At 43.7% G+C, this 18,550-nt stretch overlaps 1 protein-coding gene across 3 annotated transcripts in view; it reads right to left on the bottom strand.

Annotated features, from left to right (window-relative positions):
- Positions 1-18,550, bottom strand: part of FANCL (FA complementation group L) — a 126,419-nt gene that overhangs the window by 9,438 nt on the left and 98,431 nt on the right. For 2 of the 3 annotated variants that reach the window (XM_040351149.1, XM_040351152.1), the window contains 2 exons: positions 17,750-17,831; positions 8,068-8,145 (listed from right to left, as the gene is read on the bottom strand). In XM_040351149.1, coding sequence (XP_040207083.1) covers positions 8,068-8,145; positions 17,750-17,831 — 160 coding nt within the window. The remainder of the gene's footprint in view (positions 1-8,067; positions 8,146-17,749; positions 17,832-18,550) is intronic. The other variant, XM_040351151.1, reaches the window with a different exon arrangement.

Here is an 18,550-nt window from a genome sequence, read left to right as displayed (position 1 = left end):
GATTTCTGTATGGTGGCTGTACTTACCATCATACAGAAATCCGCGCGTAAACAATACGCGGGGCGTGTCCCTGCCGTCGCCGCGACGATGACGCGGCGATGTGGGCGGCCCTGCCAGTTCAATGCTTCCACGCATGCGTCAAAGTCATTCGACGCATGCGAGGGATGGCGGGCGTTAGGACATGTACGGTAGGTCTGTACAGACGACCGAACATGTCCGAGCGGGCAGGATTTCAGCGGGCTGCTTTAAAACAAGTCCAGAAATATTTGCCCGCTGGAAAAAGGCCCGGCGGGCAAATGTTTGCTGGAATCCTGCCCGCTCGGGCCTACACACGACCAAACATGTCTGCTGAAACTGGTCTGAAAATAGCATTTTTGGTGTGTGGTGCTCAGATGCAGTGTAGTTCCGCTTTAAGGACTAAGGCCCCGTACACACGACCGAACATGTCAGATGAAACTGGTCCGCGGACCAGTTTCATCGGACATGTTCGGTCGTGTGTACGGCCTATCGGACAGGTTTCCTGGCCTAGCGGACAGGTTTCCAGCGGACAAAAGTTTCTTAGCATGCTTAGAAACGTGTCCGCTGGAAACCTGTCCGTCGGACATGTCCGCTGGTTAGTACGTCTAACCAGCGGACCGAAATCCTGCGCATGCGTCAAATTGATTCGACGCATGCGTGGAAGCATTGCACTTCCGTGTTTGAGAACGTCGGTGTCTTCTACGCCACCGCGTTCTCTGTCCGCGGGGATTTTGGTCTGATGGTGTGTACACACATCAGACCAAAAGCTCCCAGGAGACATGTCCGATGAAACCGGTCCGCGGACCGTTTTCATCGGACATGTTTCCTCGTGTGTACAGGGACTATGAGTGATTAAGAGGTTAGTTACATTTGAAGAAAGACTATTTTTCAAAACGTTTTTGGCACCATACTATCTAAAAGGGACTTTGCAATATAAACTTCTAAGGATCGATTGATAAAAGAAAAATAAAGCCCCTCTCCTCATGCTGTCTGGACCTGCCTCATTAATTTTATAATATTGATGTTTTGATATCCATTTATGTTCATATTTGCTGGTCCAATGAACATTTATATATATACACTAAGCAGAGGTAGAGCCCCTAACACACGGGGGAAAGGCTCCAGTGGAGTCCACCTACTCAGTGGGTGTCAGTGGACATCCGATAATTTTTGCCTTTTGTCTGTCTAAGACCCCTTCCACACTGACTGGACTCCACTAGGAGTCCGCTTGCTCAGCGAGGAATCTGTCCGCTGATCCCCATTGAGCAGGCGAATGACTGGTCCATCTGCTCCGCTTATGCAGAGCAAACACAGCCTGCTCTCCTGTATGGGCGGTTGGATGTAAACGGACCAACCTCACTGTTTACACCCAACTGCTATCCGACAGGATCAGATCAATTGTTGGCGGGTGTCAACAGACACATGTCCATTGATACCATATAGGAGATTGGAAGGCCTGATCGGTCCACCTGTGTGAAAGGGCTCTAAGGAATAAATAGAACATGGTTTCCATTTTCTTTATGGGTAAAAAGTGGGATGACATTTAGTGGCAGGTTTGCATGACTCTTCAGCCCATCTCTCCTCATCATGACTTGATGGGGTGCAAGGCATAGCAGGACAGCATAAAGGATTACTTTTCTATCTACGCTGATCCTGATATGAAGGAAAATGAGAGAAAGAAGAGCTTTTATGATAGACACAGTGGAATCTGAAACTGTCTTTGCACGAAGCACAGCAGTTTTCTACGCTGGTTCCACAATGCAAAAAATCATCTAATAACTCATTGTAATGCTGTATAAAATCCAGGAAGCTTTATTTATAAATTGAATTTAAATCTGTTTGTTGCTGTAAGAGGAAAATACAGTGCAATGTACAAAATATGAAATGCTCATGAAACCATAACAGGAGTCATGGTGCCAGGAGTCAACATTCGTTCTGTGCGGCTTTTCGTTTGGTGCCGATAAAGGATCATGAGGTGCAAAATGACTCACATTCCTAATATGTGTATAATTAAATACTGCAGTTTGGCTGTTTGGAAATTAATCTCCTGGCTGATTCTACAGTTAATTTATTAGCCAACTGCTGACTGGCCCATAGTAAAAACACATTATTACTTTGACGTTTAATACTAGTTAGCTGCCATAAACCCAGTAATTTTTTTTTACTATGGGCAATTCCGCATTGGATAAAAGTGGTCCCGTGGGTGCATTCGCCGCATGATCACTTTTAGAGGCGGCGAGAGAGGTGCCCTCTCCTGATGCTTCCCAGTCGTTTCCGGTCTTACCGGAGCCGTCTGTAAAGTGTGGAAGCTATCCGATGCGGCCGTTTGTGGGGCAGAAAGTCAAGTGAGGGCAAGATGGTCCCCACTCAGCTCTATGCCCTTAAAGGACCTTCGGACCTTGGACTTCACTTCCGGTTCTGGGGCATAAACATATATTTTTTTCTTTTGCTTTTAAAGGTAAATTAGAGATCTGGCTCAAAACTCGAATCACAAACCTGTATTTCTTATAACCACAGTCCACTGAAATCTGGACGCCCAGATCAAATTTAGTAGTGTCAGTAGGTTTTGGTTACCCTAATCATAGCTCTAATTTTCTTACCTAAATCGTTTTCACATTGTTTTTAAAGACATATATTTTTTCATTTGGTGTACGGTTTTAATTTCCTGCGTATGGTTTTATTATTAGCTGTTCAATTATTTTCTTGCAGGCCACTAAGGGACATAGGAAGCCTTTAAAGTGGAGTTCCACCCAAAAATGGAACTTCCACTTTTTGGAATCCCCCCCCCCCCCCATGCGATGTCACATTTGGCACCTTTCAGGGGGAGGAGGGAGCAGATACCTGTGTAATACAGGCATTTGCTCCCACTTCCGGCGGTGCGGTGATCGCGGTGACCTATGCCACTTCTTGCGCCTACACTGTCCTCCCTCCGCTGTCTTCTGGGAGACACACATGTCCCAGAAGACAGCAGGGACCAGTGAGGACGCGCAGCAAGGCTTCACTTCCTGATTTTCTCACCAAGGATGGCAGCAGGGACAGCCGAGAGCTAAGCGACTGATCGGCTTCCGACATCGTGGGCGCCCTGGACAGGTAGGTGTCCATATATTAAAAGTCAGCAGCTGCAGTATTTGTAGCTGCTGCCGTTTAATATTTCTTTAGGTGGACCTCCGCTTTAACCTTTGAGTTAAATGGACAGCTACAGGAGGATTTTACATTTTTTAGAGCAGCTGTCAATTAGACATTTACAGTCCCAGATATATAAACAAATTGTCCTAAATAAAATAAAGACCATGCTCTCATAATTCTGATATGTCCATTAATAAATAATTGCACACATTTCCACATGAATAAAACATGTTCAGTGCATAAATTAGTCCAAAAAATAACCATGCTTTGTGATAGAATGATTGTCTTTTCTGCTCCGTGTTCCTAGTATACACACTACAGTTACCAGATGAAAAAGAAGTCAAAGGGTGCTTTTGTTATCAATGTGCCATGCATCAGATATCTCGCCATAGTTGTTAATGGTCCTCAGTCCCTTCAACTACTTCAATCCTGGTCATTTTCACCCCCTTCTTGCCCAGGCCAATTTTCAGCGATGTCGCATTTTGAATGACAATTGCGCGGTCATGCAACATTGTACCCAAATAAATGTTTAATCATTTTCTTCACACTAATGGAGCTTTCATTTGGTGGTATTTAATCACTGATGGGTTTTTTATTTTTTACAAAAAAAGAAAGAAAAAAGACTGAAAATGTTGAAACAAACATTTTTCTTAGTTTCTGTCAGTAATTTCTCTCCTTCACTGATGCGTACTGATGAGGCGGCACTTATGGGCACTGATGAGGAGGCACTGATAGGTGGCATTGGTGGGTAAGGATAGGTGGCACTGGGGGGCACCGATAGGTAGTACGGATAGGCGGCCCTGAAGGGCATTGATAGGCAGCACTGATAAGCAGACACTGAAAGGCTGCACTGGCTGGCATCACTAATGGGCATTGATTGGTTGCACTAATGGGCACTGCTGGGGCTTTCCTGTAATTGAAGTTCAATGCTTCCAAGCATGCGTCGACTTGATTCTGAGCATGCGTAGATTTTTAACCGATGGTCGTGCCTACCAACGATCGGTTTTGACCTATCGGTTAGGAAGCCATTGGTTAAATTTAAAGCAAGTTAGCTTTTTTTTAACCGATGGTTAAATAACCTATGGGGCCCACACACGATCGGTTTTGACCGATGAAAACGGTCCATCAGACCGTTGTCCTCTGGTTAACCTATCGTGTGTACGAGGCCTAAGAACACCATCAGTCAAGCACGGAGGTGGAAACAATATGCTTTGGGCCTGTTTCTCTGCTAAAGGTACAGGCCGACTTTTCCACAATGAGGGGCCAATAAATGGGGTCCTGTATTGTAAAATTATGGATGAGAACCTTCTTCCCTCAGCCCACACACTAAAGATGGGTCTTCCAGCATGACAATGACCCAAAACATACCACCGAGGCAACAAAGCATATTAAGGTCATGGAATGGCCTAGCCAGTCTGCAGACCTTAATCCTATAGAAAATGTATGGAGGGAGCTGAAACTTCGAGTTGCCAATTGACAGCCAAGAAACTTTATGGATTTAAAGAAGATCTGTAAAGAAAAGCGGACCAAAATCCCTCCTAAGATTTTTACTCACTGAACTGCAACTCAATTTATAACATTTGTATCATGTGTTTTTTTCTGGATTTTTGGTTGATATTCTGTCTCTATCATTTAAAATACACCTATGATAAAAATCATAGACCTTTCATATTTTTGTAAAAGGGCAAACTTACAAAATCTGCAGGGGATTAAATAACTAACAATTGTCCCCAACTATATATATACACACACACACACACACACACATTATGCAGCTCTATAGTATTTATATATGTAAATTGAACATTTTTATGAGAAAATGATCTTGTGATAAAATACCGAACATTTAACACGATCCCTGTAGGCTGGTGAATTGACGCCATGATGTCTAGTATTGTAGGGCTCCAAGAGACGAGAATTTTTGTTTTCCATGAAGGGGGTTCAACTGCACAAGTATTGATGGACACAGCAAGGAGCCAATCAGAACATCTTATTGTGGTGGCCGAAAACAATTACTTTTGCTTGGTTATTTACATTGAGATTTCACAATATTGATTTATACATTAAGATTTTTAGGAGAACTGCAGTATAATCAGAATCAGTGCGGACAACACATATTGACAAGTGTGTAGAAATTTCCTAATGGGAAAAATTAGGGAGCAGATGAGTTAGAAGGGGTTTATCAGCTTACACGGTCTGATTTGGGATTGTACGCGTTGTGGAATAGTAACAGAATGATGGCAGATGTCTACTGATCTGTTGTTTTTTTAAGTAGCTGACATTCAGGCTCCTTCTAACTAGGCAAGATCCAAAAATGCTCCAAACACTAAAAGAAAATATCATGCATCATTTTTGCATATAAAAGTGTTAAGAGTAATTGTAAGCGCTACATATGTCCATTCCAATTGTGTGTATTTAAAGCGGTTGTAAACCCGCATCAAAAAAAATATATATTTTTTCTCCTGCAAGGCAAAAGTCATAATGAGCTAATATGCACCGCATATTAGCTCATTATGAAATACTTACCTCGGAACGAGGTGTGTAGAACTTACCTGGTCCACGCCGAACGAGATATCATCTTGACTCTGCGTGTCTTCCGGGTATCGCCGCTCCATCGCTGTGATTGGCATGCGCGCGGGAGATTTCAATTCGGCAAGGTCCGGCGGCTGCCGGTCCTTTCGCCGTAGATCCCCCCTGCGCATGCGCCACTGCAATCAGCGGCGCATTGCGAGGGGAATATCTCCTAAACCGTGCAGGTTTAGGAGATATTTTCCTTACCTACAGGTAAGCCTTGTTATAGGCTTACCTGTAGGTAAAAGTAAAAAAAGTGGGTTTACAACCACTTTAAATAATAATAAAAAAAAATCTAATTTCCAGACCGCTTTGTGTTTTCCAGAAGATTTCTCAGATAGACTCCCGCAGGAGTTACGCCTCTTCCCCCACCCCCCTCCCCCACTGTCTTCTGGAAAACACACTAGTCCTATGAGACAGCGGGGACCAGTGAGGACGCGTCACGCAACTCGTGCATGCGGCTTCACTTCCTGATTCCCTCACCGAGGATGGCAGCGGGGGGCAGCTGATAGACAAGCGATTGCTCTGCTTTGTCTGCCGACATCATAGGTAAGTGTACATTATTAAAAGTCAGCAGCTGTATTATTTGTTGTTTGCTGGCTTTTAATATTTTTTTTTTTTTAGGTGGACTTCCGCTTTAAGAAATAATTACATCAATTTTTAAATGGTGTCTTTCGCGTGGCTGTGTGATGGAGCTGTGTAAGACTGGATGGACATAAATGCAAATACTTTGGCAGGTAAAACAGCTCCTGACCTGGGAGAGTACCAAGAAAGGTGGAGCAGATTCTCATTAAAGATTTAAATAAGATTTAAATAAATATAGCCACAGAGGCTTCACAAACACTATTCGCCTTTCCCTAAACAGAAAGGTAAAACATTTGGTCAATGGGTTTTCAACATTAAGTGGAGGGACACACAAGGTTGCTTTATATGTTGGGCAAATTAGTAACAAATGGAAGGCGATTGTATTATGAAATACAAGAAGGTGTGGGTTTGATTTTATTTTCACATAGTAAGAACTCAATCATTGTATAAGAAGGATTTCATATGGCTGCACTCACTTCATAAAGGACTAAAGCAATATACAGTATATATACTCACCGGCCACTTTATTAGGTACACTGTTAATTGCTTGGTAGCAGAAATTGCTAATCAGCCAATCACATGGCAGCAACTTAAAGTAGATGGCGAACCTTGACACCCCAGGTGTTTTGGAACTATATTTTCCATGATGCTCATGCACTCTGCAGTGTAGCTGAGCATCATGGGAAATGTAGTTCTGAAACATCTGGGGTGCCAAGGTTCGCCATCACTGCCCTACACCATAAGAACAATCATAGCGGCCGTTCCCCTGCTTGATCGTTCTTACGGGATTTCCCCCCTCCCGCCACCCTCTGCCTCTGGTGCTCCTACTGGCTTACCGCTGAGATCGGTGAGTCGGAGAACGGATCTTGAAGATAGAGATTTGCAGGCGGACCAGATGGTCGCCGGAGTCTCTATGATCATTGTAGGTCGGGCGTGATGTTATGACGTCACGCCCAGCCTCTGTATTAAAAAAAAACAGCGCCGCCTCAGCTGGGATCGGTTTATTTATTTTTTTATTTCAGGCTTCCCAACCTAGAGGTGAAATGTGGGGTCTTATTACTGTAAAGAGGACCTGTCATGCTTATTCCTATTACAAGGGATGTTTACATTCCTTGTAATAGGAATAAAAGTGATCACATTTTTATAATTAACAATAATTTTTTTTTTTTTAAAGTGCCCCTGTCCCCATGTGCTCGCACTGCAGAAGTGAACGCATACGTAAGTCCCACCCACATATGAAAACTGTGTTTAAACCACACATGAGGTGTCACCGCGACCGTTAGAGCGAGAGCAATAATTCTAGCCCTAGACTGCCTCTAACTCAAAACATGTAACCAGTAAAAAAAGGTATTTTTAAGTACCGAAGTTTGGCGCCATTCCACGAGCGTTTGCAATTTTGAAGCGTGACATGTTAGGTATCTATTTACTCATTATGCAAAAAAATTGGGCTAACTTTACTGTTTTTATTTAAAAAAAAAAGCAGAGCGGTTTCTATGCAGACCTGCGACAGATTTTGTAGTCTCCAGTTTCAGTAAATCAACCCCTTATTGTCTTATTAAAAAAAAGATGCGAGCAACTCATCAATTTATAACCAGTAGGGAAGGCACATCTAAGGAAGTGAAATTTACTAAACATGCTTACACAAACACTACCTGGCACATACATAAAAGATTATAGAGTGCCAGCAGTGCAATGATTTGAGCAAGAACAGCCAGACCTCTCACCACCTTTCACCCTTACTGACAGACCTATTTGTCTATGGCTGACCTTATACAGTACATCTATGAGTAGCTGGCAAAACAGCCCAGAAGTGCTGATGCAGGCATAGTAATTGTCAATCAAATCCTGTAAGCAAAGAGAAGGAATAGGGGCTGAGCCGGGCTGTGTGTGTCAATAGATAAACACAGCCCAGCTCAGGAGTAAGCCCGCAGGTGCGCCCTCATAGGAAATGGCTTTGTATGGTGGCAAACTGAGAATAGGAAGAGCCCAGCGTGCAGCTGGGTGACCAGAAAATAGGAGGATCGGGGCTGCTCTGTGCAACACCATTGCACAGAGCAGGCAAGTATAACATATTTATTATTTTAATTAACAAAAAATAAAAAGCTTTACAGTCACTTTAAGGTACAACTGTACCCACTGCATGCACAGGTAGTCAGAGGTATAGTATATCCTTAACCTTTTGCCGACCGCGCCATAGCAGAAATACTGCTACAGCGCGGCCGGGTTATTGTGACAGGACGTCCATGGGACGTCCTCGTACACCTCCGTGTCTCGCGCGCGTCCTGCGACGCGCTCGCGGGAGTGTGTGTGCTTGCCGGGTCCAGGAGACCCGGCGCAACAGAGATCGCGGTGAAGAGCCAATGAAAGCGGCTCTTCACCACCTGATCGCTCCCTCCAATGAGGGAGCGATCAATATGTAAACAAAAACAGGTCACTCAAAGGTCTCCTTCTCTTCTCTCCTCACCCTGTTACAGAGTGTGAGGAGAGAAGACATTTTAAAGTGAGTGTCATTTTTTTCTTGTGCCCAGCAGTGCCTAGCAGTGCTCATCTGTGCCACACAGTACCCATCTGTGCCACACAGTACCCATCTGTGCCCTTACAGTACCCATCTGTGCCCCTACAGTGCCACTTCAGTCCCCACCAGTGCCAATACAGTCCCCACCAGTGCCAATACAGTCTCCACCAGTGCCAATACAGTCCCCACCAGTGCCACCTCTGCCACTTCAGTGCCACCTCTGCCACTTCAGTGCCCATTGGTGCTGCTAGTGTCCATAAGTGCCACTACAGTGTCCGTCAGTGCCACTACCGTGCCCAGTGCCACTACAGTGCTTATCGGTGCTGCCAGTGTCCATCAGTGCCACACCAGTGCCCAGTGCCACTACAGTACTCATCAGTGCCAATCAGTGCACCACCAGTGCCACTACAGTGCTCAGTGCCGTCAGTGCTCCATCAGTGCGACTACAGTGCTCATCTGTGCCGCCAGTGTCTGTCAGTGCTCATCAGTGCTACACCAGTGCTCATCTGTGCCACCAGTGTCCGTCAGTGCACCATCAGTGCCACTACAGTGCCCATTTGTGCCACCAGTGCTCCATCAGTGCCACCAGTGCTCCGTCAGTGCCACTACCGTGCCCAGTGTCACTACAGTGCCCATCGGTGCCATCAGTGCCCAGTGCCACATTAGTGCCATCAGTACCACATCAGCGCCACTATAGTGCTCATCTACACCACTACAGCGCTCATCAGTGCCACTAGAGTGCCCAATAGTGCCCATAAGTGAGTGCTCATCAGTGGATCCTCATCACCGCCGCCTTATCAGTGCATATCAGTGGCAGATAATCAGTGCACCCTCATCAGTTCCCATCAGTGCACCCTCAGTACCCATCAGTGCACACTCATTAGACCAGCCTCATCTCATCAGCACCCATCAGTGCAGCCATATCTGTTCCAGTTTCCCTACCATAGTTTGTCACCACAGCCCACAGTCACCAGTATGGCAAAAAGGTTTTTTACCACTCAGCAGGCATACGAACATATGTGCTTGACCGACGAGAGCAGCGGGGAGCTCTCTGATTCTGATTCAGAATATGAACCGGTTGGAAGCACTGGGTCTTCTACAGATTCAGAGGAAGAGCAAAGTGTGCCCATGAAACGAAGGCGTTCTGACATGGGGCAGCAGGCTACCACAAGTAGCGCTGTGGCATCAACCAGCAGCTCGCAGCCATCCACCAGAAATACAGTGGCATCAACTAGCAGCTCAGTACCATCCAGGAGAAATGAAGTACCACTGCAGCAAAGGCCAATAACCAGCAGAGTGTCATCTCAGCCCCAAAGGGTTAGGACCCATGCCAGCCTTCCCTATGCCCTTGAAAACCCTACGTGGCTTCCCCCCAATTCCGGAGCAGCAAACGTCCCCCCTTTCACCGCCCAGCCAGGTGTTAAGGTGAACACAGAGAACTTTGCCCCTATTGATTTTTTTAATTTAGTTTTTACCCCAGACCTATTATCCTCCATTGTGGCCCAGTGCAACCTCTATGCACAGCAATTCATAAGAGACAACCCTGATTCAAGTTACGCCCGTCCCTATCAATGGAAAGCATTGACAGTGGAGGAATTTAAATTATTTTTAGGCCTAACGTTCAACATGGGGCTCTCAAAAAAAAATGAATCATACTCATATTGGTCCAAAAAACCCATCCACCACATGCCAGTCTTTTCATCCATTATGTCAAGAACCAGATACCACAGGATAATGCGTTTCCTCCATTACAATGACAACGACCAGTGCCCTCCCCGAAATGACCCATCACAGGACAAATTATTTAAAATTCGGCCACTTCTAAACTTTTTCTCAGAGAAATTTCCCCAGTTATTTGTCCCCGACCAAAATATTTCCGTGGATGAGTCATTGGTCCACTTCACAGGCAGGCTTGGCATCAAGCAGTTTATCCCAAACAAAAGGGCCCGATATGGGGTTAAGCTCTACAAGCTATGTGACCGGGTCACGGGGTATGTCTACGCCTTCCGGGTCTACGAAGGGAAGGACACCCAACTGCAGCCCCCTGAATGTCCAGAATATATCGGAGCCAGCGGAAAGATTGTTTGGGAGCTAGTATATCCACTCCTTGGAAAGGGTTACCACCTTTATGTGGATAACTTCTATACTAGCTTGCCCCTCTTCCGCAACCTTCACCGGATGGGCACTCCAGCGTGTGGTACAGTGCGACCCAATAGGAAGGGTTTCCCGCAAAGGCTCATTATGGAAAGACTGCAAAAAGGGGAGACGGCGTCTTTGCGGAATGAAGAAGTATTGGCTATCCGGTGGAGGGACAAACGAAACGTCCACATGCTCTCAACGATACATAATGACACCTACGTGGAAATCCCCAAAAGAAACGGCCCTGTCCAAAAACCGGCATGTGTTCATGACTATAATCTGTTCATGGGGGGAGTAGATTTCAATGATCAGATGCTCGAACCATACCTTCCCACAAGAAAAAGCCGCTATTGGTACAAAAAGGTCTCCATATATCTTTTCAGTTTGGCCATTTACAACACTTATGTCGTTTACCGTAAATCTACAAGTAACCCCTTATCTTATCTTTATTACCAAGAAGAAATTGTCTCCTCCCTTTTGTACCCTGAAGACTCACCAGATGGCATTCGCTCTGATTGCGTGAGCAGACTCCATGAACGACACTATATTGATAAACTCCCCCCCCATGAATCAGGCCGAAAACGTCAGAAGAGATGCCGTGTGTGCACCAAAGCAGGAACTAGAAGAGACACTATATATTATTGCCCTGACTGTCCTTCCCAACCAGGCCTTTGTTTCAATCAATGTTTCCGCCGTTACCATTCTTTTCTAAATTATTAGGAAAGTATGGTAAACGTAATTGTCATTTACCGCCACACCTCTTATGCCACTGTACATACCGCTGCCTGCTCCAGAACTGACCCTGGCTTGTTATACGACTACTCTTCTGCCTAACGATAAACTGTACCTACCTCTGCCTGCTCCGGAACCGACCCTGGCTTGTTATACGACTACTCTTCTGTCCAACGCTAAACTGTACCTACCTCTGCCTGCTCTGGAACTGACCCTGGCCTGTTATACGACTATGCTTCTGCCTAACACTAAACTGTACCTACTTCTGCCCGCTCTGGAACTGACCCTGGACTGTTTGACCACGCTTTTTGCCTGCCCCTTGGATTGATCTTTTACCCTGCTATGCTAGTGGGAACACAGGGGTCTCACATATGTGAGGGGCTCCAGAATTGTTTTTCTGGATGAAAAAACTAGTTTTTTAGTTTTCTCATTCCCGGATTAGGGTCTGGTTGCCCGGAGGCTTCAAAGAGATTTGGGTGGGAGAAGCCTCTACCCCTGTCCCCCTTCTTTCCTGGCCTGCTACTTGGACCATGTTCCTGCTTACTACCAGGACCAATATTTTGGCACTGCTGGCAATGTCTCTACTTGCACTGACCCTGGACTGTAACCCTGCCAGTACTGACTATGGACAATATTTCTGCCTGGACAATTCCATTCACCGACGCTGACCACGTCCCTGCCTGCTGCCTGGATCAGGGCTCTCCTCCTGTGGACAACTGGACTACTAAAACCACAGGTAATATTTTGTTTACCCATTACTCAGCAAAATGTATTTTAGGGTGTAATTTTTGGTATGTATATGCTAGAAATATGAAGGGCCTTCAAAAATGGGATAGATTGTAAGGAAATTAAATGCGTAATTTATGTCCCTAGAACACTTGATGGTTCTTCTTGGATGTTGGGCCTCTATGTGGCCAGGCTGTGTAAAATTCTCACACATGTGGTATCGTCATACTCGGGAGGAGCAGGAGAATATATTTTGGGGTGTCATTTTGGCTATGTACATGCTATGTGTTGGAAATATCCTATAAATGGACAACTTTCTGTAAAAAAAAATGCGTTTTTATTTTTTTCCACATTTTCCAAAAACATCTGGAAAAAAATGAACTGTTCAAAAGACTCATTATGCCTCATAGATTATACGTTGGGGTGTTAGCTTTCCAAAATGGGGTCACTTTGTGGGCGTTTCCATTGTCCTGGTGCTCCAGGGCCTTCAAAAGTGTAATAGGTGGTTGAGAGATTAGATGTGTAATTTATGCTCCTAGAATGCTTGAAGTTGCTACTTCGGTGTTGGGCCTCTGTATGTGGCCACGCTGTGTAAAAGTCTCACACATGTGGTATCGCCATACTCAGGAGGAGCAGCAGAATATATTTTGGGGTGTAATTTTTTCTATGTACATGCTATGTGTTGGAAATATCCTATAAATGGACAACTTTCTGTAAAAAAAAATGCGTTTTTATTTTTTTCCCACATTTTCCAAAAACATCTGGAAAAAAATGAACTGTTCAAAAGACTCATTATGCCTCATAGATTATACGTTGGGGTGTTAGCTTTCCAAAATGGGGTCACTTTGTGGGCGTTTCCATTGTCCTGGTGCTCCAGGGTCTTCAAAAGTGTAATAGGTGGTTGAGAGATTAGATGTGTAATTTATGCTCCTAGAATGCTTGAAGTTGCTACTTCGGTGTTGGGCCTCTGTATGTGGTCATGCTGTGTAAAAGTCTCACACATGTGGTATCGCCATACTCAGGAGGAGTAGGAGAATATATTTTGGGGTGTCATTTGTGGAATGTACATGCCATGTGAGAGAAATAACCTGTTATAATGACAATTTGGTGTGAAAAAAATAAAAATAAAAAAAAATCTTAATTTTGCAAAGAATTGTGGGAAAAAATGACAACTTCAAAAAACTAACTATGCCTCTTACTAACTACCTTGGGATGTCTACATTCTAAAAAGGGGTCATTTGGGGGGTATTTGTACTTTGCTGGCTTGTTAGGGTCTCAAGAAATGAGATAGGCTGTCAGCACATCAGGTGTGATCAAATTGATCAATTTTCAGTGATTGGCACCATAGCTTGTAGATCCTATAACTTTCACCCAGACTAAATAATATCCACTAATTTGGGTTATTTTTACTAACGATATGTAGCAGTATACATTTTTGCCAAAATTTATGAAGAAAAATGACTTATTTGCAATATTTTATAATAGAAATGAAGAAAAATTCATTTTTTTTACCAAATTTTCAGTCTTTTTTCATTTATATCACAAAAAATAAAAAACCCACAGGTGATCAAATACCACCAAAAGAAAGCTCTATTTGTGGGAAAAAAAGGACGGAAATTTCATATTGGTACAATGTTGCATGACTGAGTAATTGTCATTCAAAATGTGAGAGCACCGAAAGCTGAAAATTCGTCTGGTTAGGAAGGGTGTTTAAGTGCCCAGTGGTCAAGAGGTTAAATGTGGTCTTATAGCGAGAAAGAGTTAAAAGTAAACTTATGATTACTGCAAGCCATAATACAAATACTTTAAAATTACATGTGACACCGACAACCCCTGGGGTAGAACCAGATTTCAGTACACTTTGTTCTTTTGCAATCTGGACTCTAAGTGCTCTGAAAGCAGAGTGTCCTAGAAAATTGCAGGTTTCTTAATAAAAATAGTAAGACTTCAGAAATCACTTTAAAGTGTGATAGATTAGGTAAATATTGAGCATTTAAAGATCATGGCTGTAAAAAATGTTTATTTTTTTTTTGTTCTGCATGCTAATTATTATTATATTATCGTTATTTTATTATCGTTATTATATTATCGTTCTTGCACGGTACACACTGCTATTTGCTGCACAGTACACAACTTTAGGAGGATTTTGGCAAAAGCAAATCCAAATTAGGGGACACTGAGGGGGAAGATATAGAATAATAATAATAAAAAAATCAACTTTAGGTTGATAAAATATCTGCTGAAGGGTTAAACTTTATGACCGTAAAAACAATCTAGGGAATTTCTATCTTATAAAGCAGGGATATGCAATTAGCGGACCTCCAGCTGTTGCAAAACTACAAGTCCCATCATGCCTCTGCCTGTGGCTGTCAGAGTCTTGCTATGCCTCAAGGGAATTGTAGTTCTGCAACAGCTGGAGGTCCGCTAATTGCATATCCCCGTTATAAAGTAAAGAAAAAACACACAACATTGGTTTACCTTTAAAAATGCAATTTAGGGCAGAACTAGCACCAATTATTATTCCTGCTCCACCCCATACGACAGGCTCTCTTTCTTCAGAAAGCTTTAGGGTTTGTATACACAGGCCTGTTTGTTACTCTATCAAGCCCCGTACACACGGCCGGGTTTCCCATCAGGAAAACTGCGGGGAGAGCTTTTGGCCGGGAATCCCGGCCGTGTGTATGCTTCCTCACAGTTTTCCCGATAGGAAAATTGCCGGGAAAATAGAGAACCTGCTCTTTATTTTCCCGCCGGGATTCCCGGCGGTTTTAAACCCGGCAGTTTTCCTATGGGGAGTATACCCCTGCGAGGGAGTATACACATGGCCGGGATTCCCGGCCAAAGCTCTCCCCGCAGTTTTCCCAACGGGAAACCCGGCCGTGTGTACACGGGGAAACTTACCGAGCAGGTTCTCGGGATTCCCCTTGGTTTTCTTGGCGGATTTTCTAACACCGAGAAAACCGAGCGTGTGTACAGGGCTTTACTCTCCATTCCCAAATAAGTCAATGGGAATGCAAAAACAACTTAATGCATATGTCAAATTTCATATGGGTACAGCATTGCATGACCACACAATTGTCATTCAAAGTGTGACAGCGCTGAAAGCTGAAAATTGGCCTGGGCAGGAAGGGGGTGAAAGTGGCAAGTGGTTAAATAAGGGCACTCTGGAGGAGCAGGACATAAGGGGGCACTAAAATGTACTCTACAGGAGGATGAAACTTAACTTAACCTAACCTAACTTAGTGCTTCTATAGTGCCCCCTTAGTATTACTAAGGGTACACTTTGGAGGATGTAGGGGACACTCTAGAAGCCCTAAGGGGACACTCTGGAGGATGGAAGGAGGATTCTGTAGGTAATAACCTGCAGAGTCCCCCTCCTTTCCTCTTCCTCTGGCAGCAACTGCAGGTATATTTGTGTTTACTATGCTTCTGTTCATTCACCTGCACTGTAGCTAAGGCTACAGAGAAAGATACTGGGGATGTGTAAAGAATTTGCAAAATTTGCCTGCCCACAACAGCATTGGGAAAAGAATGTAAAATAATTTATATATATATATATATATATATATATATACACATACATATACACACACATATACATACATTATATATATATATATATATATACACACACACACACACACATATACATACACACACACATACATATATACACACACACACACACACACACACTATATATAAAAAAAAATCGTAAAAAAATAATAATAATCAAACATTCAAACATTCTTGAATAGATGAACTACTTCCCTACCGTAGGACGTCATATGGACTTTAGGGGGGATGTCTGAATGATGCCTGCAGCTACTGCCATCATTCAGATATCCTTCTCTTCTGCCGGCGATTCTGCGCACCATAAGAATGATCAAAGTGGCAGCTCCATATTTATAGGCGGCTCGCCGCCATTCGGTGCTTCTCCGGGCTCTTCCGTGCCATCGGGGGCCCAGAGAACAAATCGGCTGGCGTCGGATGAGGACCGTAGAGATTTCCGGTGATCAGATGGAAGTACCCGTAAGTAAAAGCCGCAATCCCTTCCCAGCCTGGAGGAGAGATGTGGGGGTCTTATTGACCCCACATCTCTCCATAAAGAGGACCTGTCACTAACAATTCCTATTACAAGTGATGTTTACATTCCTTGTACTAGGAATACAAGTGATAAAAAAAAAAAAGTAAAATAAAGTGTAATAAAAATAAAAATAATTATTAAAACGCCCATGTCCCCGGTAGCTCGCGCTCAGAAGCGAACACACACATATGTAAACGGTGTTCAAACCACACATTTGAGGTATCGCCGCGCGCGTTAGAGCGCATGCAACAATTCTAGCCCTAGACCTCCTCTGTAACTCTAAACTGGTAACCTGTAAAAAAAATTAAAGTGTCGCCTATGGAGATTTTTAAGTACCGAAGTTTGGCACCATTCCATGAGTGTGGGCAATTTTAAAGTGTGACTAGTTAGGTATCTATTTACTCGGTGTAACATCATCTTTCACATTATACAAAAAAATTGGGCTAACGTTACAGTTTTGTTATTTGTATATATAATTCATGAAACCGTTAATTTTTTCTCAAAAAATGGCGTTTGAAAAATTATTGCGCACATACCGTGCAAGATAAAAAGTTGCAATGACCGCCACTTTATTCCCTAGGGTGTCTGCTAATATTAATATATATATATATAATATATAATATGTTTGGGGGTTCTGAGTAATTTTCTAGCAAAAAAATTATGATTTTTACATGAAGTGGTTAAAAAGCCATACCCAATATGCAGCATAATTTAGCGACAACCACTGTGTGCTGTGCACGCCACAGGTCACCATCTCCTTGGCAGGGGCCTCGGTGCATTACTTTGCCCAGGACCCATGATGCTGTTAAGGTTGTACTTTCCTTGAGAGGCTCCTGGTACCTCTATTGGGTCGCCATCTTTGAGTCTCCTGCCACTCTGCATGTCACCGAGCTTGGTGCCCCACCATGCGATCCTGCCACATAAATGTTGCATCATAGAAATGGCTGACATCTTTAAACCGGGGGGCCCCATGAGTTGTCAGTCTGCCGTATAAGCATATATTTGACTTGCTTCCAAATCTGATGGCTATGTATATGTGCCCTAGAAATGGTACTGTATTTTTTCAAAAGGAAAATATTTGAAGTGTTGTTACCTTATTACTGAGACAAGATGGCAAATTGCACTCCCCTTTCAAGTTTTCATTCAACAAACAGGTCAATTTTTGCTAGTATTATTATGTTTTCAACCTTAAAACTAAAAGGTAAAAACTTTGAAAAAAAAAAAAAAAAAAAAAAAAAAAAAAAACTTACAGATTTGTCAAAATCAGTTCTTGATGGAAAATCTATTTCTAGCACGTCTTTTATGTTTTGCAGCAATCCAACGTCTGGATCCCTAGAATCAAACGAAAACAAACCGGTCCACTTTGTAAAAGCAAAAATTGATACAATACAAAAAGCAGCAATGGATGTCTGTTTGGGGTTACAAGAATATATACTAGGAATTCTATACGAATAATTTCTCTGCACATGGGGTAAAGGAAAGTTAGTAATGTCTGCATACTACAGTTAGTTATAAGGAAATATTGTGGGTTCCTTTTAATAAAGAATAACACATTTCCTAAAATCCACTGTGTTAGCATTATTCCCAATCTACACTAAGGCCCCTTTCACATTGAGGAGTTTTTCAGGCGGTACAGCGCTAAAAATAGCGCTGCTATCCCGCCTGAAAAACTCCTTCACTGCAGACTCAATGTGAAACCCCGAGGGCTTTCACATTGAGGCGATGCGCTGGCGGGAGACAAAAAAATCTCCTGTCAGCAGCATCTTTAGAGCGGTGAGAGGAGCGGCATGTATACCGCTCCTTCACCGCTCCTTCCCATTGAAAACAATGGGAAAGCGGGGCAATACCGCCCGCAATGCGCCTCTATAGAGGCACATTGCGGGCGGTATTAACCCTTTATCGGCCGCTAGCGGGGGTTAATATCGCACCGCTAGCGGCTGATTCCCGTGCCAATCCCGGCGCTATAGCGCCGCTATTTTTAGCGCCGTTATAACGCCACCGCGGCTCCCGCCCCAGTCTGAAAGGGGCCTAATTCATTTCACAAAGTTTCA

Source organism: Rana temporaria, chromosome 4, assembly GCF_905171775.1.
Source record: "Rana temporaria chromosome 4, aRanTem1.1, whole genome shotgun sequence".
NCBI classification, from domain to species: Eukaryota; Metazoa; Chordata; class Amphibia; order Anura; family Ranidae; genus Rana; species Rana temporaria.
The sequence above is the reverse complement of the archived record's forward strand: the minus strand, read 5'-3'. Positions and strand labels throughout refer to the sequence as shown.